This window comes from Maniola hyperantus, chromosome Z (genome assembly GCF_902806685.2).
Source record: "Maniola hyperantus chromosome Z, iAphHyp1.2, whole genome shotgun sequence".
Lineage (NCBI taxonomy): Eukaryota > Metazoa > Arthropoda > Insecta > Lepidoptera > Nymphalidae > Maniola > Maniola hyperantus.
In genome coordinates this window covers 3492754-3520321 of record NC_048564.1, presented here as the reverse complement: position 1 = coordinate 3520321, position 27568 = coordinate 3492754, and the positions used below count along the sequence as shown (strand labels likewise).

The following is a 27568-nucleotide window of genomic DNA, read 5'->3' as shown; positions in this document are numbered from 1 at the left end:
TAAGAACATTATGGAGAACTCTCGGGCATGCAGATTTTCTCAGACTGTTTTTCTTTACCGTTTAAAGCTAGTGGTATTTATCTGCTTATAAGGCACATCAACTCCGAAAGGATCCCCAAAACATCTTATTACTAATCTACGACCTACTACTTCAACGAAAAAAAAGTACAAAAGGAATCGATTCTTATTATTATTCCAAAAGCGTAAGATACTTTTTATCAAACACTGATATAAGATTACATACACCCTGAAAATCTCGTAAAGTTGAAGCGATCCCCTCACGATGTTTGCATGGAGTTTAATACGCAACACCGTTACAAGCGCCATCCCCCTTGACACCCGTATCATGGAGTTAGACCATGGAGTAGTAAAATGTGCCTTAATGTTGTAGTGTAATTTTTAAGTAAAGTTACCGATACACTAACAAACACATATACGCACATGCATAGACTAAGCTCCTGTTTTCTGGTAGGAGGCTTCGGCTGTGGCTAGTTACCACCCTACCAGCAAAGCCGTACCGCCAAGCGATTTAGCTGTCCGGTACGATGCCGTGTAGAAAGCAAAGGGGATATGGGTTTAATAAAAACTGCCATACCCCTTCCAGGTTGGCCCGCATCCATCTTAGATTGCATCATCACGTAAGTACCACCAGGTTAGATTGCAGTCAAGGGCTAACATGTATCTGAATAAAAAATAAAGTTGTGTAAAAGGACTAGTATAAGTCCTGCAAATTGGTAATGCGCGTGGCCGCCATTTTAGTGACGTCAGCACTAGACTGAAGTTTCGAGCTGATAGTACATTTTTACTTAAATATACGTCAAATGGCGTCAAAATGACGTCATTTCAATGTTAATGAGATTTATGGTTCCAGCACAATAGCAATAAGTAGACTTATACCTACTAGACGGTATTAGCCTGAGGGTATATCGAATGAATCGTGAATCAGATTGCTCCGCAATGAGAAACTGGACTTAATGAAAAAGGCTCTCTTTGACAGCTCTCTTTTTCTTTCTCTCTTTTTACGAATCTGATATCAATTCTCTAGCTGAAATGTTTACTATGAGCTAACATAATAACAAATGGATGTTGATGACTAATTACCACGTTATACCACGTTGTTTGTAATTCAAGTGATACTAGCTTAAGCCTGCGACTTCGTCGGCGTAGATTACATAAATTTCAAACCTCTATTTTTACCCCCTTAAGACTTTTATGTTGAAATAAATAAAACTCAAGATTTTTTTAAATTATTTTCTTTAATAATGAATTAAATTATTTTCTGGCCCCATAAACTAGCGCTAAGTATGTATTTAAAAATTACTTCATTTTATTACTGCAGTGAGTGCAGTCCAAGACCCTATTGGTGGATAGGTTATTATACACTTTATTTGTTCCACCACAATTAGGATTACAGTAAAATAACAAAAAAACAAACAAAAGGAGGATACAAAAGACGGCCTTATCGCTAATTAGCGATCTCTACCAGGCAACCCAAAGAATAGGAAAATATGAGGAAAAACAGACTGTAGGTGGTGTCTAATCTACCTAATTAATTAATCAATAAATATACCTACGAACATTCAAATAACTGGTACTATACTTATTGAAAAGACGTGACCTTAATAAGAAATCCAAGGTTTACTAAGAGACAAAGACCGAAGTGCATTAAAAATAATGAAATGTTATATCAGCAGTTTGTATATGCCTTTTTATATCAACCCCCGCGCCGTCTGACACCCTCAAAGGTCATTGTATAATGAACATGACCTGAACAGACATACCTCAAGGCGTGAAGAAATTTGCCGTGCGTGTGGGTATTCATTGCTTATGCATGTATATTGTATACACGTGACGTATATACACGTGCCTATGTGTGCGTAGCATGATCGATGCAGTAACGACGCTGCCACCCGTATTTACGAGTCAGCTGCGCTACGTACCTACCTACTCATACGTAAATAGCTTATTTTTAACCGACTTCAAAAAAAGGAGGAGGTTCCAACCAGAGGGTAACCAATCAAACTCGATGAAATTTCGTAGACATCAGTACCCTTATTATATATGCGAAAGTGTGTTTGTTTGTTGGTTCGTTGGTTTGTCCTTCAATCACGTCACAACGGTGCAACAGATTGACGTGATTTTTTGTATAGATAAAGATCTGGAGAGTGACATAGGCTACTTTTAATCTCGGAAAATCAAAGAGTAGGTACCCACCGGATTTTTAAAAAACCTAATTCCACGCGGACGAAGTCGCGTGCATCAGCTACTTAGTGTTCTATGAATTGAAACAATATGTGCCTGTGGTTACTCAGATTTCTGTTAACGTTACATGGGCTCAAAAATTTACATACAAATATTTGAGTTCGTGTAACTATTAAACTTTTGACACATTTTTCTTGTGTAGAGAATTTACAGATTTTTACACGTGTAGAAACCGATGTGGTTTTAATAAAACTCCGATACCCTTATAAATCAGTTACTTACGTGAATAAAACTTACAGATCAAAGATCTATAGGCACTTTGAGACTCCAAGCACTATCATCATCATCATCATCATTCATCATCATTATCAACCGATAGACGCCCGCTGCTGGACATAGGTCTCTAGTAGGAACTTCCATACCACATTCTTGCGCCGCCTGAATCCAGTGGCTCCCTGTGACTTGTTTGATGATATCTGTCCACCTAGTGGACTCAGAAGAAAGCTCAGAGTCACTCAGCGGGCAATGGAGAGCGCTTTGCTTGGAGTTTCTCTATGTGATCATATCACAAATGAGGACATCCGTAGGAGTACTAGAGTAACCGACATAGCTCAACGGGTTGCAAAGCTGAAATGGCAATAGGCAGGGTACATAGATACCTATTTCGAAAAACCGATAGACGTTGGGGTCCCAAGGTGTTAGGAATGATGGAATGACGCACCGGAAAGCGCATATGCATGTCACTAAATTGTCAGTGACGCAACCTTGAAGTTTTTAGATTAGATAAGTATTATTTATTGCATCCATAGTTTTCCAATCCAAACAATTCAGATCGCCCAAGGCACCTAAAGAAGTTTTCACTTCAAGGATTGTTCATAAATACCAAAGTTCCATATTTAAGTATATTAAGTATTTCAAGTATTTACTTATTCGTTCGACAGCTACGAGCTTTATCCGCACTTAATTTAAAATTAATTCAGGCAGGCGGCGCGCAGGAAATGAGCTTAGAGCGAGGGGTAAAGGGTGAGGGGTGGAGTTGGCCGGTTTTGAATTAGTCCCGGCGTATCCAGGGGTCTGTAGCTTTAGCCTGCTGGATGTTTGCGAATTTTGTTTGCATAAACTCGAACTGATATAAGCATCTATACCTACAGCTGGGCAGCGTTCAAGCTTTGATATATCTTCTCGTTCAAAATTCCTGCGCTTGAATTAAATTTTAAACCCCATTTAAGCCACTTAGGGTGGAATTTCGATAGAATAGAATAGAATAGAATATGTTTTTATTCAAGTAGACTTTTTACAAGCGCTTTCGAATAGTCGGGTAGTTTTAATTTACCACTGGTTCGGAATGCCGTTCCTACCGAGAAGAACCAGCAAGAAACTCGGCGGTTGCTCTTTTCAGTTTTAATTTTACAATTTACAATGTTATTATACCATACTATACAAGCCATTGCAGCCCCGTGCATTGCTGGAGCGAGTCAAATTCTCGGTGCGCGAGATAAATCCTTTCTTAATGAATATCTACTCTTTACAAAGAACACTCTCTCCAAATTTCATGTCTCTCAGACCAGTTTAGGCTGTGCGTTCATATAGTAGGTACATATAAGTCAGTCATAGGACTTTGATTTTTATATAAAACTAGCTTATGCTCGCTACTTCGTCCGCGTGGACTACACAAATTTCAAACCCCTATTTCACTTGTTGTGGGTTGAATTTTCAAAAATCCTTTCTTATTGGATGCCTACGTCATAATAGATAGCTGCATACCAAATTTCAGCATAATCCGTCTAGTAGTTTGAGCTGTGCGTTGATAGATCAGTCAGTCAGTCATTTAGTCAGTCACATTTTCCTTTTATAAATTAAGGTAGGTACATTATACAACTCCGTTTTCCAAAATTATTCAAAGTGAAACATTCCTTTTCATGGCAGAGTACTAGCAATAGCGAGAATCTTATTGAAAAACTTTGTCCGTGGACGGTAAAATTAGTTTACAGGGTGCCGGGTGAGGAGGCACAGAAAACCACCCTCCCATCAGGGCTCGTACCTACTCGCTCACAGAAAACCAAAATTTCTTTAGACTTTGCTTAGAATCGGTGTGTGACATAATGTAAGCGACATTGCCTTTGCTCAGTTAATAAATAAAAACCAGCCTAGTGCGAGTCAGACTCGCGCACCGAGGGTTCCATGCTAGGGTATTTTTTAGACATTTTGCACGATAAATAAAAAAAACTGTTAAGCCTAAAAAGAAATAAAAATCTGTTTTAGAATTTACAGGTAAAGTCCTTTCATTTCATTTCATACTCCACTTGATGTAGTTATCTTACGTTGAAAGTTGAAAAAACTAATTATTTGTTCATGAACACATTTTTATTTTTTTAATTATGTAACCAAAAATTCACGGTTTTCAGATTTTTTCCACTTATGCGTGCTGTGCTATAAGACTGACCTACCTAGTAAATTTCATGATTCTAGGTCAACGGGAAGTCGCTTTCTTGCAGACAGACAAACAAACAACAAACTAATCCTATAAGGATTCCTTTTTCCTTTTGAGGTACGGTACCCTAAAAAACGACAACTGCTAAGGAATAGTCAAATTATGTACAGTAAAATAAGTGATATCAGTATCAGATCAAAATGCTAGAATCCTATTTGTGTAATCAGTTATTTAAAAAAAGGCATGGAGCTATAGATCAGCGCAGCGTAGCTTATCACTAAGCATTTTGGGGGTGCTGGTGTGTTTGAGGGAGGTCTTTTTAAATATGGAATGTGAGAAGACAGATGAAAAATGGCGAGCAGGGAAAAGAGAAGGTACCTATAGTACACGTCAAGTCGAGTTGGCAATCGGGGAAAGAAGCACACCCCACCCCGCACACCCGCACGTCGCCCGCGCTTTTCCGCACAATTTTAGCGTGGGGGCTGTGTTGGTGCGCGGGCCGTCCCCACCCCAATTGCCATCTGGACCTGTCGCGTACTATGATTGCATAGCAGGAAAGATTGGCATTATATTATTGTTTTCAAGAAGTTAATAAGTAGTTAGAACAACTAAAGCTGAAGTTTCGCATTTATAATAATAGGTAGTATAGAAGTATAGACCATGTTGTTTGTTAAGCATTGGAAATTGAAATAAAGGAATAAACTTTGTTTTTATGAGTTGAGGTTATTTCTATTACCTATATACCTACTTAATTATCTTATCGTCTGATCTGTTTGTGAATCTGGGTTTTGTTGCACGGGTTTGCACTTTCAAATACAAATTTATTTATTGCGAATCTGGGTAAACAGTGGAGATGATACAAAAACAAAAACACACTTACTAAATAAGTAGTAATAGTAGACTAAATATATTTGGTCTGTGGCTTCGTCTTGTGTGGAATAGGTAGGATAAAAAATAGGCTAAAGAAAAAAGAAGAAAAACAACTGTGAGAAAATCTGCATGCCTAATAGTTTCCCATAATGTTCTCAAACGTTGTAAAGTCTGCCAATCTGCTAATAACCCTTCTCATTCTGAGAAGAGGCCCGTGCTCAGTAGTGGGACGGTGATAAGATGAGATGAAGCGCTGTTCAAGCTCCAGCCCAGTAGGTATGTGGTAGGTACGCACTCAAAACGTTGGGATCGTCCATTTTCGGGTAACCAAGCCCTGTACACCCCCTTCCTATTATACAGGGTGTAACCAGAACGCTAACAAAAACGAAGACAGGTGATAGTAGGTACTGATGATTACGAATATGATACCACAAAAAAACGCGAAATATATTTTAAAAATCTACTTATATTTTGTAAAAGTTTACGATAACAGGTATATTACAAATAAAACAGGACTGACGCTAGAAGTCAACGAACGTTGCGTAACAAGGTCATTTGGTGTCAATCCCACGTCGTAGATGGGGCATTGACCTGAGTTTTACGCTATTTTTTGCGGTTTTGAAAAGTACTAAATCACTAAAACTACCAAATGTAGCAAATGGTTATTGGTATACCTATTGGTTTGTGTTAAGTTAATATAACAATAACGCTAAGTTTTTGCTAGCGTTTTGGTTACACTCTATATGTGACGCCTGCCAGTGACATGGAAGCCTCGATGTTTTGTTAGAAGTTCCCTAACTGTTGTGAACTGTGCTCCTACTTAACTCAGCAGGCGCGGACGAGTGACAGAGGCCCGGTACCATTAACACTTTAAATTTGGTTCCGTAGATTGTCCGAACAATAGCTCTGTTGCACCTACTCCCGCTAACTTCACCTCCGGAAGTCAGTGTCTCCGCTCCCCGCCGCCATTTCCGCACCGGCAGGCGGGGAGGGGCCGGCTTCCGAGCGCGCCCGCAACTACAATGGCCCCTTTATATCTTCCTACCGCTAATCTAGCTGCTGATAATGTGATTTAAACTACCTTTGTGAATACAATGAACCAAAAGCCTAATTTGCTATAATCCGCTGAAACAGGTCGATTCTGTATGGTGCAACATGCAGCATGCGAAATGCACCGCCCACCCTCCCACTGCTAAACATGCAGGAAGAAGGAGCCACCAGGCAAGCAATACGCACCACCACCACGCAGCACCACTCAAATCCCAAACACACTCGACGCACGTTTCGCCCCGACACCGGAGCATCCTCAGGAGATGTAGACCTTACAATGCACTATTGCAAAGTGACGGGAGAGTGTGAGTTCTATACAAGATTTACCTTTGTGAATGGTATAAGTTTAATTCGTCACACATCATAAGGTTTGTTTGTTTGTCTTCTTAGAAAGGTAGGAACTAGCTTCATTTAGGTCGAATTTCTGAAAATTCGTTCTTAGTGACGTTTTACGTTACAGAGATTTTTTAATCTTATTAGTTACTAGCTGATGCCCACGACTTCGTCCGCGTGGAATTATGTTGTTAAAAATCCCGTGGGAACTCGTTGATTTTCCGGGATAAAAAGTATCCAATGTCCTTTTCCAGGTCTTTCTAGCCTACGTCACTCTCCAGGTCTTTAACCATACCCATGCAAAAAATCATGTCTATCCGTTGCACCGTTGCGACATGATTGAAGGACAAACCAACAAACCAATAAACCAACAAACCCACAAACAAACACACTTTCGCATTTATAATAAGGGTATCTACTGATACAGAAAATAAAAAATGTTTAGTAAGACCCATCCGTTTGAACTGAAGTTATGTTGATATATTGAGTAAGTAAGTACCTATAGTTGGTCAGTTTCTCCTTAGTTGTCCGTCTGTCTGTCAGAACCTCAAACTTCTGAATGACTGCACATATTATTCACTTTTTATTCACAAAAAAATTATAAAAAGCAATGGCCCCCAACGGAGCACATACTAAAATTAGTCAAGTATCAAAATAGAATAAGGCTGAGGTGTGGTGGCGCTCTTTAGGGAAGCCCTAGTCTAACAGTGGATGATCAAATAGAAATAAAATTAATATATTTTTGATTCGCGAAGAGAAAAGTACAGGTGGCGCGCGAATCTTGCAAAGATGCAACACATAGGTAATAATATTCGAAGTTTGAAAATTGAAAGTCAAATGGCGCCATCTTTCATCCCCTAACAAAAAACAAAGCGCCACCTAGTAAAATTCCATTGTATTAAGTGAAAGTTTTACACTCAGTGCCCTCTGTCGTAATCGTGAGTAACTTGATCGTGCCAGCATGGTTTGTTTCTAGTTTCCAAGTATTTTCCCCTTGAAATTAGGAAGTTATGGGGTGTACTAGGCACATAATAATTCTATGCATTTCCCGCATTCAGGCCAAGTTAAAATGTCCTCCTCCAAATCAAATAGGTCAGTATAGAAAAGGAGAAAACTGGCTTATTATCAACAGCTAAGATTTTTTTCGCGGGTTCTCTGGAACGACCCAACCATAAAAGTATTCTACTCGAACCAAGTGCGCGAAGGGCGGAGCATTGAGTTGGTTACTAGATGATACCGTCGACTCCGTCCGCGTAAGTTTCATGTTTTCAAAAATCCCGTGGGACCTCTTTGATTTTCGGGGATATATTTTATTTTTAATAGCAATAGCGAGCAAACGAGCAGGCGGGTCACCTGAAGTTAAGTGATTACCGCCGCCCATAAACATTTGCAGCACCAGAAGAACCGCCGATGCGTTGCCGGCCTTTTAGGAATTTGTTGGTCCGCCCCTTGAATAACCCCATGTTGTAATCTAAAGGGAACACCGCCGAAGGGAGCTGATTCCACAGTTCGCATGTGCGTGGAGAAAAGGATCTGGCACAACGGGTGGTCGAAGTGCTCCAGAAACCCAGGTGGTGAGGGTGGAATTGATTGCGGTGGCGTGCGGTGCGGTTGTAGAAAAAGGAGGGTGGAATGAGATCAAACAACTCCTCGAAAATGTTGCCTAAATTTATAAATTCCTCTCTTCTGATATATTATGCAATCCGTCCCTGTACCAAATATATCATACCCACGAGTTGGCCGGCGTCAATTTAGGTATTTTAAATATCCCGTAAGAACTCTTTGATTTTCCGGAATAAAAGTAGCGTATGCCCTTCCCCGGAATGCCACTGTACCAAATTTCGTTACAATCCGTTTAACGGATGAGCCCTGAAAATCTAGCAGATAGATAGAATATCAGATAAAAAAAAATTGTATTTATAGTACATCTAAATATTTTAGCGTTTAACCGTGAGTGATTTCCACACACCTTTGAGAATATTATGTAGAACTCTCAGGCATGCTGGTTTCCTCACAATGTTTTCCGTCACCCCTGAAACGTACATAGCTTCAAAATTTTTGAGCAATAACGGATCCGGGATCAAAGGCTATCAACGCTTATATGAATCCATCAATAAAAAAAACAACTTGTAATAATACTTTGAAAAGTTGTTAAAGTGATTTTATTACGGGATTAATTTTTCCTTTTCTCTGCTTTTAGTTTGTAATTGAGCTGAGATTCTAACATAAATAGATAATCCAGATACTTTTGACCCCATGGCGAGTATGACTCGTACCACTGTTTGTACGTCATGTTGTAGTCGTTCTGGTCAGTAAACAAGGTGGCTGGATTTTCCAAAACTGCGTCGATAACTTCCTTTGGCTCTAGAGGTTTGTAAGGGAGTTTAGCTATACGGTCGCTGGACATTAAAGATTCTATAGATTTCTTGATGCTATTTATATCATATCCTCTTAAAACCTGAGCCAAACTATGAACATTGAAGTCACGATTCACGCCATGATACTTCATTAGAGTTTTTGTTAGAATGTACGATATACTACCATAGTCAGATCTAGGCATAAGAATCAACGAAGGGAACGCTTTATACATTTGTCGACCATTTGCCAACCATGGCTCTGCAGCTGTACCCAAAACCAAAATTTTATCGTTACTGGGACTTATGGGTTTAATTATTTGTTTGAAAAAATCTTTTTGAAGTCGCTTAGGATCGAAAGCCTTCTCTTCTTTCGGAACTTTTTTACAAAAAATCTTATCAGCATTGTCAACAAAAATAATGCTAGGTTGCATTAATCTGCTAATTTTGTTAACATAATTAAACATAGTTTTTAAATTTTTAGGACCAGGAAACTTATTATATACATTCATAGGAGATAAGTCAATTAGAATGGAGTTTGTTTCTGTTGCTAATGCATATATCAGGGTTCTTTTACCGGAGGCTTTTGGTCCAACTATGAGTTGATTTCTGACTGCATTGGGACATGAAGATCCAAGTGTGAGAAGACACCGAATTCTGACTTGTTCTTTGACATCACCTAAACAAGGTGGAGGAAAACTGGGTGTCCAAGGTATAGCACGTGTATCAGCTGCAGCATAATTTCGGTCCGCCCAGAAATCATCAAGTGTTGTGTGGGGATATTTTCTTACGATACCTTGATCTACTAATGCTTGAAACATAGTAGCTGGTGGTATTTTTTCTGGCTTAGGTGGTTTGGCCTTTTTGGGTTTTTTCCTTTTTTTAATCAAAGGTAGGCTTACACCAGCTTCTTGGTAGTCCTTTTTCAGAGCGGCCTTAAGAATTTTTAATTCAATCCTCATTAATTCATCAACAATTGGACGGAGTTTAAGTTGTATATCTTGGTATGCATTTTCAGTAATAATATTCATTATAAATCCTTTTATTACATCTAACGGTGCATCTTTTTTGTCTATATTTTTCCATTGATTCTCATATTTATTCCAAGTCTCACGAATAGGTTCAAAATGTTTACCGATTTTAAAGTAAACTCCAGGATCTTTATCTGGATTAAGCCGTTGTTTTTTATAATCAAGTAAAAGTTTTTCTTCTCTTCTTTTAGCTTCAAGTTTCAATCTCTTTTCTTCTTCACGAGCTGCTATTTTTTCAGCTTTAATTTCCTCTTTAGATTTTTGTTGCCCTTCCATTGCTTTTAATCTCTTTTCTTCCGCTGACCGCCACTCAATATACTCATCTAATGTAAATGTTTCACCTTTTACTATTAGAATAGAACCTCCTTCTTCGGGGTAAGGGAATTCATCAAAAACACGTACTTCTTGATACCAACTTTGTAGCCAATCCCTAATTTCTGTGGATATATCCTCCATGATATCTCCTTCTCTTAACTTAAATACGCGACTATTTTCTTTTAGATTTTCCTGCAACCAATTTTCATAATACTTACGTCTAAAATTGCGGCGCACCTCTTTTACTTTTTCTAGTTGCACTTCTGCAGATGGTTCAGGACATGATGGTATAATCATACCAAGTTTATATTTCACTTTATTTTCTTTTAAATGTTCTCGTTTAAGTTCTTGAAAACGTCTATATATGGTTTGTATTAGTATTGCTGCCTTTTTTCTTAGATATTCGCTAGCCGGTGGCACTTTAATTCCAGCAAGTTCAAGATATAAATTATTGTTTTTATTGAATAAACGTGTTTTTTCTCTAATAGTAGATCTTGATCGTTCCATTCTTTGAATATTCCATATGTGATTATTATATTCTTGTAGCAAACTCAATTTTTCTAATTCTTCGGGTGATAATTGGACAGATTGGGATTCAGAATTTATATCTTCACCCATGGCTAATTTCCTTTTTATTTCCGCATCTTTTTCCACGCGTATTCTTTCTTCCTCCTTTATTTTTTCTTGTTCACGGCGTTCAATTTCAGATGGTGATGGTGTCGGATCTCCTATTCGGTTACCGGAAAAAATTTGATCTATTATATATTGCATTTCCTCCTGCCTTATTTCGAATGGATAATGAAATGGGCAAAGTATTTGTATGTCCTGAGGAACCATAAACAGTTGTTGTAGAGCATTATCAGGATAGGTATATTCAAAAACTTCTACTTCTTCTAAAGTACATTTAAGTTCAAGGAGTCGACACGTTATTGCATCAATTAAATTTCGTATGAAAGGTCGCCTCTGCACTTGTTCCATTTGATCGTAACAGTCACACAATTTATTATATAGTTCACAATATTTACAATAGGCTCGAGCAACAATTTCAACTGCAGTTGCTTGAGGCTTGATTCCTACAAATGCGACTGCTAAATCTTGTATACGTCCATCGTCAGATATAGCCTCCTCTAGCTTCTTTTTAATTTTGAGCCATTGTTCGTAATAAGTTTTATTAGACATTATGAATTGGTTTTACTTTTTAAAGATACGTTAAAACGATAGTCTCGCCTCTAATCTATAAATTTATCATATCCAATATTCACATTTATAAAAACATAATAATATAGGTGCAACTACTAAGAAATCAATAGATAAGAAATATCAAAATTAAATAGCCCTGATCGATGAATCCATGATGAATCCAATATGGTAATTTGGTAATTTTTTGAGACAACTTTGACAGAGAGCAGAACAATAAATATTTAGTACCAATACGAATTAAGAAGTTTTTACTTATAAGTGCTTGCTAATAATATTTATAATTTAAATACATTAGATTATATAAAGTTTTTTACACCCTAAGCAACGTACAGCAATTAGTCTAGCAATTAGGTACATAGAACTAGGAATCAGTTTAGCTTATTAAGTATCATATTTTGTTTCATTAGCAGCTTAGAATTAGGCATTATTTTAATAAGGCAGTAAGAATTGTGACGTGGAATGGGATAAAAATACATAAGTAGTGCAATCTACTAAATCTATCAAAGAGATGTGATGGCCTAGTGGTTAAGACGTCGGCCCCCTGTTTGGGAGGTTGGTTGTTCTCGGGCACGCACTTTTAACTTTTCAGAGTTATGTGCGTTTTAAGCAGTTAAATATCACTTGTTTCACGGTGAAGAAAAACATCGTGAGAAAATCTGTATGGTGTTCCCAAAGGTGTGTCAAGTTTGCCAATCCTGAATTTTAATGATGATGAGTGTAATCTACTCTATGTAAAGTCACAATATACCTAGGTATAAGTCCCGCAAATTGCTATTGCGCTGAAACCATGTCTCATTAACATCGAAATGACGTCATTATGACATCAGCTGAAATAAAAATATACCATCAGCTCGAAACTTCAGTCTAGTGCTGACGTCACTAAAATGGCGGCCACGCGCAGTAGCAATTAGCGGGACTTATATATGCTAGACTAGACATTGCGAGTTGTTAATTAAGTTCATTCTTGCAAATTCGAATGTGTGGATGCTGTGTGGATACAAATACGAGAATGAACTATGAAACTCGCATCGAGTGTGTATTTTCGAAAGTATAGATTTTGAACGGGGCCTAGCTTTGTAGGTATTACTCGTAGTTAGCAAAATCTCCCGAGCAATTTATTTCTTAGATCTTTTTCTTTAAAACGTGGGGGGACTAACAATGCCGGTGTGGCCCTCAGTGCTGGTTACAATAAAAATGTTTCAAGTGTGCCTCCGTACGTTCCATTGAACATTAGAATCGGTGCACGCGCTCGTCTCTCGCTTCCGGACTATGACGCGTGCCACTTTTCTGCCAGCGGTTCAACTGACGAGCGGTAGCGATTTTTATACCACTAGATGATGCCCGCGACTTCGTTGGCATGGATTTAGGTTTTTTAAAAATCCCGTGGCAACTTTATTTGCCGGGATAAAATGTCCTTCCCCGGAATGTAAGCTAACTCTGTACTAAATTTCATCAAAATCTGTTTGATTGTTGGACCATGAAAAGCTAGCAGGCAGACAGACACACTTTCGCATTTATAATATTAGTATTGATTATTATGATTTTTTTCAACTTTTATAACATTGACAAGGTTCACGTTAGTTAGGAAACTTGTAACAAAACGTTGAGGTTTCACCTACACTGGCAGGCGTCAAATGTTACCGACATTTGATTCGACGCTAGGTAGGTTATGAAACGACTAGATATCTTTGATTTTACTGTAGAGAGAACGGATATCATAAAGAACTAGCTGCCCCGGCAAACTTCGTATCGGCTAACAGTCTATTTTATTTCAGGATTTTTTAAAACTTTTCTCTCCGTAAGAACCATCCTCGTACTTCAAGGAATATTATAAAAAAAGAATTAGCGAAATCGGCTCAGCTGTTCTCGAGATTTGCGATCAGCAACACATTTAGCGATTCATATCAAGATATCAAAATTAAACAAAAATCTAAAAAACTTTTATGCTTTCACTTTTGATACACAATATTATGTACCTAACATATTTACTTTTTAAGGTTTCATACCCGAAGGGTGCGAACGGGATTTTCACTACCAAGCCTTCGCTGTCCGTTCGTCTGTCAATCCATCCTTTCGTGTGTTCGTCTGTCCGTCCGTTTGTCAGCCGGCCATATGGAGAGTATGGTAGAGACTTAAAATTTTCTCAGAGTGTGTATTTCTGTTGCAACAACAAATATAAACATTTCAAAATAGCTGCCATGCTTTAAAAAAAAGTGTTATTTCTTGTATGATAGAACGTGTGCGAGTCGAACTCATCCTTGACCGGTTTTTTAGGGTCCCGTACCTCAAAAGGAAAAACGGAACCCTTATACTTAGTATCACTTTGTTATCTGTCTGTCTGTCTGTCAAGAAACCTACAGGTTACTTCCCGTTGACCTAGAATCATGAAATTTGGCAGATAGGTAGGTCTTATAGCTGACATCAGGGGAAAAATCTGAAAACTGTGAATTTGTGATTACATCACACAAAAAAAATTAAATTGTGGTCATGAACTAATAATTTAGTATTTTCAATTATCAAAGTAAGATAACTATATCAAATGAGGTATCATATGGAAGGGCTTCATTTGTGGATTCTAAAACAGATTTTTATATATTTTTATGAATCATAGTTTTTGATTTATCATGCAAAATGTCGAAAAACTGCGACTGTACTACGGAACCCTCAGTGCGCGAGTCTGACTCGCATTTGACCGGTTTTTTTATATACCTATTTAGATCACTGAAAGTGGAAATACTAAGTTTTTTACTACGAAAGCCCACGCCCACGCTTACTAATTGAGGAGTACGAATCAAAACAGCAACGTCCGAAATGCAACGTAACAATGATTTATTCAGTATCCCTACGATGTATTCATTTCGGGTGTAGAAAATTTAGCCATTAATTTTGTTAACTCTGTCTCGGGCAATAAAGCTGGTTTGGGGAGGGTTAAAAGGGATCATGATATTAGTTTGTAAACTAAATGCTTGGTGGCGATTGCCTTTCCCATTTTAATCATTACCAAACATTACATTTTAATATTATTGTATTTGTTTACAGAATTGCCGTGAATTGCCTCTCCACTTACAGCCGAAATAAATAAAACTGGAAAATAGATTCGCGAGCATCGGCATTTCTCCTCTCTGGCTGACAGCCTGGTACACTCGTGCAAGGGACAACAGCAGTCTCATTTGGTCGATCCAGCATCCCATGGTTGACCGTCTTTGCTCTCTGGTGACCTCCATCTTACCCTGCACTACATATGCTCGATGGAATCACTCTTTATAACAACAATAATGAAAACGAATCAACAGAGAGCCAGCAATGGAGAGTAATTTCTCACGGTGCGATGATGATGTTATCCAAAGCGTGTTAAATCAGGACTTGTGACAAATTAGACACGGCTCCACCCATCCAGTTAGAGTCTGGAGTAGCGGAACCGAACGACATAATGATTGACTGAACAATAAAGACGGGATTGACCGAATTGTCTATCTATATTATTATCTTGCCTTGTCTAATATCTGAAATCTAGCCGAAATGGGCAATGTTAATTACTGTACCTATACAGTATTCAGTCAAATTGGTATTAGGATATTACTGCATTGTAATCTAAATATATAAAAAGAAAAGGTGACTGACTGACTGACTGACTGATCTATCAATACAGCTCAACTTACTGGACGGATCAAGTTGAAATTTTGCATGCAGATAGCTATTATGACGTATGCATCCTCTAAGAAAGGATTTTCGAAAATTCAACCTTTAAGGGGCGGAAATAGGGGTTTGAAATTTGTGTAATCCACGCGCGAAGTCGCGAGCATACGCTAGTCTCTATATATAAAAATGATCACTGAATGTGTTGCCAAGCACAAATCTCGAAAACATCAGCTGAATCGATTTCGCTAAATTATTTTTTAATAATATTCCTTGAAGTACGAGGATGGTTCTTACGGGGAGAAAAATTTTAAAAATTAAAGAATCGACTTTTAGGCGCTACGAAGTTACCCGGGTCAGCTAGTTTGCAATATAATAATGGAGATATCTTATACCCCCTCAATGAATAAGTATCTACATAGGTTACTTTTCACCCCGAAAAATCAAAGCATTCCAGAGGGAATCTTTTAAAAACTTATGTCCACACATGATCCACACTTACATCACAAAAAAAATATGTTCATGAACAAATAATTAGTATCTTCAACTTTCAAAGTAAGATTAATAAGTACCTATATACCAAGTGGGGTATCATATTATGAAAGGGCTTCTGTACCTGTACATTCTAAAACAGATTTCTATATTTTTTTTATTTAATAGTTTTTGATTTATCGTGCAAAATGTAAAAAAAATATGACTGTAGTACGGAACTCCCGGTGCGCGAGTCTGACTTGCACTTAACTGGTTTTTCTCTGTAGATACGGAACCCTAAAAAGGAATAAGGAAGCGCGTATAACAATTACTGAATTAAGTCAACCCTTAAATATTGCATGTGTCTTTGCCAAATGTAAAAAAAAATATATGACTGTAATACGGAACCCTCGGCAAGCGAGTCTGACTTGCACTTAACTGTTTTTTTCTCTGTAGATACGGAACCCTAAAAAGGAATAAGGAAGCGCGTATAACAATTACTGAATTAAGTCAACCCTAAAATATTTGCGTGTGTCTTTTGTACCGCACTCGCTGAGAAAAAATCTCAACGATGCACGCCTGTCACCGTAAATTTGCGATATGCGAGCACGCGTCGAATCTGATACGCGCGGTGGTGCCCATTAGACCCCATTCCATTCTGTGTAGATAGAGAAGTGATTATGATCTGAAATGTTTGTTATTTAACCACCAACATAGTGATGATGTTCTGTACAAGGAACAGTCTAGTATCTACATATTTTTGTATACCTACTTTATATATTATTATCTTGCGAATACTAATCTAAATATATAAACGAAAAAGGTGACTACTCACTTATTTATTATTTTGACACCAAATGAAATTTTAAAATGAAAGCCCGACTTCGACCCGACTTTTTAAACCTTTACGTATTTTAAATGATCGTGTAGTAATTTATGGCAAAAATCTTACGAACAAAGTTTTTTGGCTATCTGTGTCTTTTAAAAAGCATACAAGAAGAAAAGTATTCAGAAATTTCCTTGAAGTGTACGTAAAAACACTTTCTTAAAAATTGTTTGGAGGGAACCGCATTTTTGTGCTAATATGTTTTTTGGATTTGCTGTTAACAAAATAAACTCGAAGCGGTTACTTTTTCTGTAAAATTTTGTATATGACATAATTTAATTTAAAACATCTCTATTGCTTAATACTATGACAAAGATTAAAAAATACAGGATATGCTTTAAAACAAAGGACGACCTTATCACTACCATGTGATCTCTTCCAGGTAATGATATAATATCTAAGTAGTGTAATTATTTATCAAAGAATCTGACCGTCTATTATTTTTAACGACGACGAACGAGTATACTTTTGAACACAGCTTTTCTAAAAAGAGCATTCAACAACGTATCGAATAGAATAATGTAATGCACTCAAATCTGGAGAGCTCTTAATTACCAAGCAACATGTGACGGCGCGTGTCCCTGTTTAGTTACGGGTCTGAACGACCGGCGCGGTGGTGAATACGAGAGACTACCCAATTTTAGGGTTTTTGCTTAATTTTGTAACAATCAAAAATATTTTATAGATATATAAAATAAGTAACTACACTAGCGGCACGCTATGATGGCCGGTTTGACACATTACAATAGTGATGTGGAATGTCAATTTATTCTCGAACAAAAAACAATTAAGTTTTGTTTTTGTACCTGATTAAATAGGTTTAATAAAACAAAAATGTATATGTTTATTTAATTTATTTGAACGAACTGAATATTTGAACGAAAATGAATATACATACTTTATATGCACACAAGAAACATATGAATACAAAAGATACCGAAAAAGGTGCCACAAAAGGCCATAATTAATCAGATTCGTCCATACTACTATTTTCACTGTCGTCACTGCTATCATCACATACATTAATAATTATATGTTCGTTTTCTATAATATTATCTATTTTCACATCTCTTTCATAATCTTCCCTTATTAATTTAACAGTTCTATTCACAACCTTTTCCCAGTCTCCTTTAGTCACATGTTCACAAGCTTCTTCTAATAATTTTAGCATTTTTTTTGTGGTAAATGGGGGTTCTGTATTGTGTCTTGCAGCATATCCCTTAATTTGAGCCCACACCAACTCAATCGCATTATACTCACAATGGTAAGGCGGTAACCGTATAACTCTGTGCCCATGTTCTAATGCTATTTCGTCAATGACGTATCGGATCTTGGTTGGTTTGTTTTCTTTTAAAAGACGTACTAATTCCGCTTTTAACATATTCATGTTTGCATCTACGCCATTTTTACGAAGCCATGCGACGATATCAGCTTTCTTTTGGGATTGGGCAGGTGGCTTGTCAATTTGCATCGAGTGGTATGGGGCGTTGTCCATAATTATAATAGATGGTTCAGGGAGGCTACACAACATTGAGGTAAACCATTCAGTAAACTTTTCTCCATTCATGTCTTCATGATAGTCTCCAGTGGTTTTTGACGCAAAAGCCATGAGAGAACCTTCGACAAACCCGTTGATGGTTCCGGCGTGACAAATTATAAGTCGCGATCCTTTTCCTACAGGAACTTTGGAAGTAGATGCTGCTGTGTCATCGTTCCAAGAACGGCCTACAGTATGGTTAGCATTAAGCCATGTTTCATCCAAGAACACAACATTTTGCCAATTTTTGATTTCTTTCACTTGCCGTAAAAAAGTATACCTTGCCATCGCTATATCAAATCTTTCCATCAATATTTTGCGTTTGTTACATTTTTTGTATCGAAATCCAATGGTCTTCAAAATCTTCGTTAAAGAACTTTCCCCACCGAAGAATAATCCAGCTTCCTTCAGTGAATGCACCAACTTTTTTCTTGTTGGATACTCCTTCTGTAAATAGTAGCCGTAAACATGTCTTCGGATAGCATCGGCATCAAAGCTATCGATGCCTACGACTGGTTTTGCTCGTTTTCTCTTTTTTGGTGTGTGAAGTTTATTTTCTTCTGTGCCAGTCTCGCCATATTTTTTTTTAGTTATCCGTCTAACAGTTCGTTGTCCAATATTAAGCGCATCAGCTACGCGTTCAACCACTGACGTTATAGGTAAAATTGGCCCTCCATTTTGAGCTTCACGATCGAAATAGTTACGAAGGCGTATTAGGAACTCACGTGTCTGACTATTTAGAACAGTTCTCTGCGTACGTTCGGTCATATCGACGAAATCCACAACAAAGGGCTTGAACAGAGTCCAAATTAACGAGCAAGGGTCAACAGTAATGCAGTATCAATATTTGAAATCCAAAGCCAGGTCAAAACTATATCACAATCGCATTGCACTGACAGTTTATACTTTTCGAAGCAACGTCAATTCGAAACTGCTTTGTTTTGCATTGAGCATTGACGCGAGTTTGCCGGAGGTAGTAGTTGTGCTAGCCAGCGATCCTATGTGACGATCGTATTAGATTCCATTTTTAAAAATTTATTGATATTTTTTTGCGATTTCAGAGGTTTGTCCACATAGTGAAAATTGTTCATATTCACAAGTACATTCACCCCTTAAATGGTGCAAACTGATTTTTCTACACTTGTATACATTTAAGAAATCAATTTAATAAATAAATTTTGAGTCCTAAACCTAAAACTACATTCGATAAAATTTATGAATCTCTGCACATCACTATCGTCAATAAAGTAATACAATTATTTCCTTCAAAGTCGTTATCAATTAATACGGAACTTCATGAGCGGACAAACGTCAAACCGGCCATCATAGCGTGCCGCTAGTTTAGTCTCTACGTGATCAAATCAGAAATGAGGAGCTCTTTAGGAGAACTAGAGTAACCGACATAGCTCAACGGATAACAAAGCTGACGACCTAAAGGGAATGTTACATAGTTCGTAAAACCGATAGACGTTGGGGTCCCAAGGTGCTGGAATGGCGACCTCGCACCGGAAGACGTAGCAACGGAAGACCCCCTAGTAGGTGGACGGAAAACTTCAGACGAGTCGCAGGGAGCCGCTAGATTCAGGCGGCGCAAGAAAGTGGCGTATGGAGGGCCCTATACAAGAGACCTATTTGCAGCAGTGGACGTCTATCGGTTAATGATGATGATGATAAAATAGCGAGTCGTTATTAATGTTAAAAGTTAATGCACTTACAAACATACAAAAAATTACATAATTAATTACATCAAAATTGCTTAAGTCGGAGCAACAATTTACGACAATACGGCACAAACTGAAATGAAACTTTCCGGACAGCATGCGGCAGGCGGTTAAATCATATGGTAGAATTGCAATATTATGGCATGGCAGTCGGCTGACAATTGAATTTTAAACTAATAAACATGCGGCTTTGTGGCATGCTGCAATATCGCACGACTCGCAAAAATTGAAACAAAACGAATGCGGCGATGAAATGCATTTCATTGGCTGGGCAGTATGTATCCAATTATAAGCCCATGAAAGTGAGCGAGACAGAGTACAAAATTTGATATACAATGCGTAAGAAACTTCTGAGTATTCCACGATACAAATTCACAACTTTTTTTACAATCATAAAAGTGGCGGCAATGGTTTTGTTTTTGTAGTGCACTTTTATAATGTGGGATCCTTGTCGAGTCCTACGGCCTACGCTACACAGGGTCTACGCCAGATGTCTACGCGTTATAAGTCCCGCAAACCATGTCTCATTAACATCGAAGTGACGTCATTTTGACGTCAAATGAAATAAAATATACCATCAGCTCGAATCTTCAGTCTAGTGCTGACGTCACTAAAATGGCAGCCACGCGCATAAATGGCTAATGCAACATTAAATTCAAACCCATTGTAACGCGACAGATGAAAGGAATCGTGAACTGCCTGTATGCAAAGATACCTAGCTCCTATTTAACCGAGCCATCAAGCGAACTAACGCCCGCTTTGACAGGGCTCCGGTAACTTTTAATTGCCGTGCTCGCTTTGAATTCATGCTCCGGTTAGTACTTTGGCTTCTCATCTAATAATTGTAGCAATCGTTTTGCGTAATTTCATATCTCGAATTCAAAATCGACGCAACTTTGATCCTTGTGTTTCTGTACGCTACAATTCACTGATCGCCGTTTCCAACAATTTTTTTGAAGAAAACTTATTTAGGCACGTAGGCCGATTGTGGGAGAGGTAAAAACTTCAAGGTACCTAGGTATATATATGCTTATGTTAATAAACCTTGGAGTGCCGATAGATGTATAACCTTAACAAATGTTGTAGGCATCGATATAAATGACAAAATATGCCCAGGCGTACAAAATTTTGCACCGTTTAGAAACTAAAAAATCAGCGCCACCTCCTATAATATAATATAATATAATCTTTATTTGATAAAAATTTATAAGGTATATATAAGTACATAACCCTGGTAGTAGCAAGGCCCCCAAACTAGGATTCCCTGTGCTATGGGAAGCCAGTCTTTCCTAGTCTAGATCCTAGTCCTAGATACTAATGAACGACCCGTTTGAAATCCAGACGTCACCGAGGTTGCATTGGTGCTATAGCACCAATGAGTTGGTGCCATTTTGTTTGTTCAATAACCCTGTCCATACGATGTAATATATAAGTCGATGCCTGTAGGTTTCTTGCCAGACAGACAACGAAATGAGGGTTCCTTTTTTCCTTTTGAAATATGGAACTTGATGGCTCTAGTGCGAAAAACTAAATAGAGGATGTTGAATTCAACCTACATCTACAGTTTTATGTAGCCATGTTGTGTCTTTGTTAGTAGTTACTAGCTATATTCAAAGTATGTCATCAGACCAGAGTCGATTTAATTTTCAAGGTTTCTCCCAGAATATGTTATTAAGATTTCTCAAATATTTTTCGTGATAATTATTTTCGTAGGTACCTCCTACTTGATTCATCAGAGAAGGAAATAAAATCACGAATCTATAGAAGTGAAGGATGATCATGAAGACATGGTGTCACTATTTGGAAAACCATGTTCGGTGGGGCGTGACGTCATTAATAAGGGTGCGTTGACGTCACCGAGGCGAGATAACTAACGGGGAGGGGTATTTACATAGAAGATGGCACTGTAGGTAGAAATGATATTTCATTGGATAATGGACTGTTAGTTTATCGTGATAAGGTAGGATTTTACCCGCATGTGGAATACTCGGTAACATCATAGAAATAAATTACGCGATAAAGAGATAACTTTGGCACTCGCTCGTTTTATGGGAAAATGCGCCATAAAGGTATTATGGATGAATATTTTATATTTATTATATTTATCTAGGTATACTATATCAAAAATATCGGAGAATAGCTACTTTGATTTTAATGTTTGAACTGAGATTTCCTATTTTCAAATAAAAACAGAACACAACAAAACTATTTCTTAGATCCAAATCAATAACTATCCATAGTACGCGACAATTCGAGATACAAATCGGGGGCTGTGCGGGTGCACTCCGTGCGGGATAACATGAATGACGTGCGGGTATGCGGGTGTCCCCCCGCCTCATACCCCGATTGTCATCTCGACCTGTCACGTACTAACCTGGGTGGATATTTTAAGCTAAGTACCTGCCTAGATATCTAACATAGAATATAATATACATATTTTTATTCAAATAAACTTTTGCAAGTGTTTAGGTTTCATAGAGTAAATTAATAATGAATAATGTTTTCTGAAGCTGTGATATCTTAGTGGTTAGGACGTCCACCTTCTAATCGGAGGTCGGGGGTTCGATTCCGTGGTGATGAGGTTTAAGATTTAATCTAAATATATAAAAAGAATATATAAGTGACTGACTGACTCACTGACTGACTGACTGACTGATCTATCAACGCACAGCTCAAATTACTGGTCGGGTCGTGCTAAGATTTGGCATGCAGATAATTAGCTATTATGACGGAGACGTCCGCTAAGAAAGAATTTTTGGAAATTTAACCCCTAACGGGGTAAAACAGGGGTTTGAAACATAGTCCACGTGGATGAAGTCGCGAGCATAAGCTAGTACATTATAAACCTTAAGCTTTTGAGTAGATTTTTATCACTTGCCAAAAGGACGAATCATCACAAAGTATACATTTTATTGGCTTCAAATTTTAAAAGAAAAATGACTTATTTTATTACTGACCTGCACATTTTGTAGACCTCAGCGTATCGGACAAGGCTGAAGATGATGAATATCCTTTCGTCAATCCACCTGATAGTTTTTCTGAACCTGAAACATTTTCTATGTATAATAAAGTTTCAAACATAAAGTATTTAAAAACCGGTCAAAGACGAGTCGGATTCACACACAGAGTTCCGAATGCAAGAAATAACACTTTTTAAGTTTTTCAATTTTCATGGCGGCCGTCTTAATTTTTTTTATTAGAGATAGCGAGCAAACGAGCAGGTGCGTTCATTTTAGAAAATACGTAACATTATCATAGTGATAATACACTATTACTATACACTAGGGGGGTAAGGGGGTGTACTAACATCTTAACACCCCAAATGTCAACCTCACCTGCACGCGGTGCCCCCTGCGAATCAGCGAACGAGGATATGACGACCGAAGAATGGCGGATAACCATTCCAAATGGCTTGGCTTTAAATAACACAGGCCAGAGACGGGCAGCAGCGTCACTGGTGCGAAATGGCCTACAGCCCTGCGCTGACCAACCCGCCTGCCCAGCAGCGTGGTCAGTATGGGCATTACTTCTAATGAGCAGCGCCAACAGACAAAGGCCCCCAGTTCCCGGCAGCCCTGCTATTCCCGATTACGGTAAGGTGGTGGGGAGCGGGTGGATGAGGAAGGCTGAGTACCGTGTTTGGTGGCGTGCTCTTGGAAAGGCCTATGTCCAGCAGTGGACGCAAACAGGCTGATGGATTGGTTTTGATTGGAATACACTATTAATACATGTTACAAATGTAAAAGTGTGTTTCTGGGTTGGTTTGTCTTTTAATCACATCGTAGCAAAGCAACGGATTGACGTGGTTTTTTGTATGGGTATAGATAAAGATTTTTAGGGTGACAGTGACACAGGTCATTTTCCTGGAAAATCAATATGCTCCCACGGGATTTTAAAAAACCCAAATCCACGCGAACCAAATCTTGGGCATCAGCTAGTTGTAAATATTATGAAAAAAAGACCACTATTTAAATGATCCTGCCTACTTAATAACATCATTAATTTTGTAAAAAGTTTACTCGTAGATCAAGACAAAAAAATTAGTTTACCAAAGTAAACAAGTTTTTCACTTATTTTAAGATAATTGAGTTGCAAATAAACAAGTCATTATTTTCAAAAACGAAATGAACTCGAACTCTCCCACGCGTATAAAAAGTTAATGCATCATCCCCGAATCGGCATCACTCGGCGCAATATGTTTTGCAACTACTTATTTATTGTATAAATATGCTGAGGCACTTCGTGGGTCGAGCAGAACACATAAATCTTCAGCGAGGGGGATGGAGAATCATTACTGGTGTTCCTTTCGCGCAATTAAGGGCTCATTGTCCTCGCCACGGTTCCCATGAAATAGCTGACATAACAAACGCGGTGCGCGCGCGCATCATAGTCGTGCGCCATCTATTGTGAGGATATGGAACTAGAAATGATGTCACTCAATCTGACCCATTATCGTCCCTGATTTATACTTCACGCGCGAGTGGCTATTGATTGTACAATAATTGTTTGTTTGTAGCTATAATCCGGGGGATGCTTGTGAGAGCTTTCGTTTGCGGATGGTTTTATTGGCTTAGTGGTGTTAACATTTTTAATTGTGCTTTTTGATTTTAGACCACCCTTTATTCGCTCTTTATGCTTGTAACCTATACCTAATAATAATATTCATCATCATTATCATCAACCGATAGACGTCCACTGCTGGACAAGGGCTCTTGTAGGGACTTCCACACGCCACGGTCAGCGGCTCCCTGCGACTCGTCCTGATGTCGTCCGTCCACCTAGTGGGGGGTCTTCCGACACTGCGTCTTCCGGTGCGAGGTCACCTCGGGACCCCAACGTCTATCGGTTTTACGAACTATGTGCCCTGCCCATTGTCAGTTCAGCTTCGCAACCCGTTGAGCTATGTCGGTTACTCTAGTTCTCCTACGGATCTCCTCATTTCTAATTTGATCACGTAGAGAAACTCCAAACATAGCTCTCTCCATCGCCCGCTGAGTGAATCTGAGCTTTCTTATGAGACCCATAGTTAGCGACCATGTCTCGGATCCATATGTCATCACTGGCAACACACACTGTTCGATCAGCCCATCACCGGCTCACTACAGAGAACGGGTCTCCTCTCAGAGTGAGAAGGGTTTTGGCCATAGTCTACCACGCTGGCCATTTGCGGATTGGTAGACTTCACACACCTTTGAGAACATTATGGAGAACTCTCAGGCATGCAGGTTTCCTCACGATGTTTTCCTTCACCGTTAAAGCAAGTAATATTTAATTAATAAAAACGCACATAACTCTGAAAAGTTAGAGGTGCGTGCCCGGGATCGAACCCCCGACCTCCGATTAGAAGACGGACGTCCTAACCACTAGGCTATCACAGCTGTAATAATATTATTATCTTATAACTCGTACTCAACATTTTAATTTTCATTCTGTTTCCTGCCTCTGCAGTTCTGTACTTATTGGTAATATTCTGAATTTCACTAGTAAATTGTTTTGCCATTCATCATCATATTATAAGAAACTATCTAACATACCATCATCATCTCAACCCATCGATGGCTCCATTGATGCAGAAGGAATCTACTCTATATGCCCCACTATCTGAGAACGGGTCTTTTCTTAGAATGCGAAGAGTTCACCAACCACCACCAAGTGCGGATTGGCAGGCTTCACACACCGTTGAGAAAAACAGAAATAGTACAAAGTCGTAATCCGTGTTTGCTTGGCTTTAATAAACTTTTGATTGGATTTCAATACAACTTTCACCATAACTTAGAAATTTTTCCGAGGAAAAATGTTATCTAACAATAAACAGATTGGTCCAAAGAACACACTTCAGTAGAAACACACCCTTAGTGTACTCTAAGGCTACCTATGCAAAAGCCAAGGTGATTCAATCCAATTTTGGAGTAATATCATAGGAACGATTGAAATCAGTATATCGGATACGTGAACGACTATGTAGTTAGCCCGGGACCGAGCCCCGTTCGCTAATGAATATAAATTACAAAACAACGAACCCCAGCCCTTTACGCTATAAACATTAAAAAAATCAATATACGCGTATCAGACCAGTTGCAACGTGATTTATTGAAATATATTTTATCGCGATACCGATCTAAAGTACGGCATCATAATTGATGACGATTCTAGGAGATTAGCGATCGAGAGCGGACGTACTAACATAGCTTTAGTATGAGTGTTTTTTATTCCATTACAAGTTGGCACTGGTTGCAATCTCACCGGTGCATGATGATGCATTCTAAGGTGGAAGCAGAGTAACTTGGAGGGATACGGCAGTTTTTATTGAACCCATATTTTTTAAAGTAAATAGTCATTTATTGAACTCGTCTTTTTTTGAGTAAATAGTCATCATCACACCAAAGCAGGTGATGATGCAGCGTAAGATAGAGCACGCTAGCCAAGGTACCTATTCACTCTTCTTTATTTTTATTCGCACCGCTGATTCACACGTTGTCGAGATATGCAAACTTGTACTAAGCGTACAGATCGAGAGCGAATGAAACAAACGTTTTGAGTTCCCGAGGGCGTAAGGGCGTGCCGTAATCATTTTCGTGTTAACAACTCTTTAGTTAGCCCTCCGGGGCTTATAAATTTTAATATGTTGCTCTTAATGACTATAAGATTAGGGTCGAACACGACCGAGGCGCGTAGATTTTTGCACTTATTTGAATATTATGTAAATAAGTTTCGCTCGGTTCGCTTCCTTGTTTGTTATTCTGAATTCGTGTTTATCAAACCGTTGCTCGCTATAAAAAGACGCTCGCGATACAAAGAAATTACGATACCACCTAAGAATAGATATACAATTAGGTAGAGTTGTTGAAATAGCAAAAACCGGCCACGTGCGAGTCGGACTCGCACATTAAGTGTTCCATACCATCGTACAAGAGTTATATTATATTTATTTTTTTATACTTATTTTTATTTTTTATATAATACTTATTTTTTATTTGCATGCCAGCCATTTTGATTTCTTTATTATTTTTTGTTATAGCGGTAATACTTATTGATAATAAAATTTCAACTGTTTATCTATTACGGTTCATGAGATACTGACCGTCGACAGACAGACGGACGGACAGCGGAGGTTGGCACCCTTCAGTTTGGAACTCTAAAAATTGGGATTGTTTTTATAAAGTATTATTTATTTGACAATAATAAACAATAATTTTTAATACAAAAACAAAAATACCAAACTTATAACTTATAACGAAAATATCATCTAAACCACCGCAACGAGGCAGGGTGCCCAGAACGCTGGCAGCGTTACCTCGTTGAATGGCCAGACTAATATGCTGACCGAGGTAACTGCCAGCCCTCCGGTCCCCCGTGGATTCCGCGAGACGGGATGAAAGGTCCTTAAAAAAGGATCTAGCTTTTATAAAGGTAATTATGAAGGGTTTACTGTTGAAGTAGTGATTAATACTTGTTTGTTAGTTATTATAATAGAATATCACTGTCAAAGGGATTTATCGTTAATGGGTGGTTAATGGGGTAGTCTATGTTT

The 27568-nt window shown here is 38.3% G+C and overlaps 2 protein-coding genes across 3 annotated transcripts in view; both read right to left on the bottom strand.

Moving 5' to 3' along the window:
- Ets65A (DNA-binding protein D-ETS-3) overlaps nucleotides 1-27568 on the bottom strand; it is a 90212-nt gene that overhangs the window by 56468 nt on the left and 6176 nt on the right. For both annotated transcript variants that reach the window (XM_034983345.2, XM_069508932.1), the window contains exon 3: nucleotides 22995-23081. In XM_034983345.2, coding sequence (XP_034839236.1) covers nucleotides 22995-23081 — 87 coding nt within the window. The remainder of the gene's footprint in view (nucleotides 1-22994; nucleotides 23082-27568) is intronic.
- On the bottom strand, nucleotides 9060-11852 carry LOC117995335 (dynein regulatory complex protein 11-like). The gene has a single exon (XM_034983343.2). It carries the CDS (start codon nucleotides 11763-11765, stop codon nucleotides 9060-9062), a length of 2706 nt encoding a protein of 901 aa, XP_034839234.1. The 5' UTR covers nucleotides 11766-11852.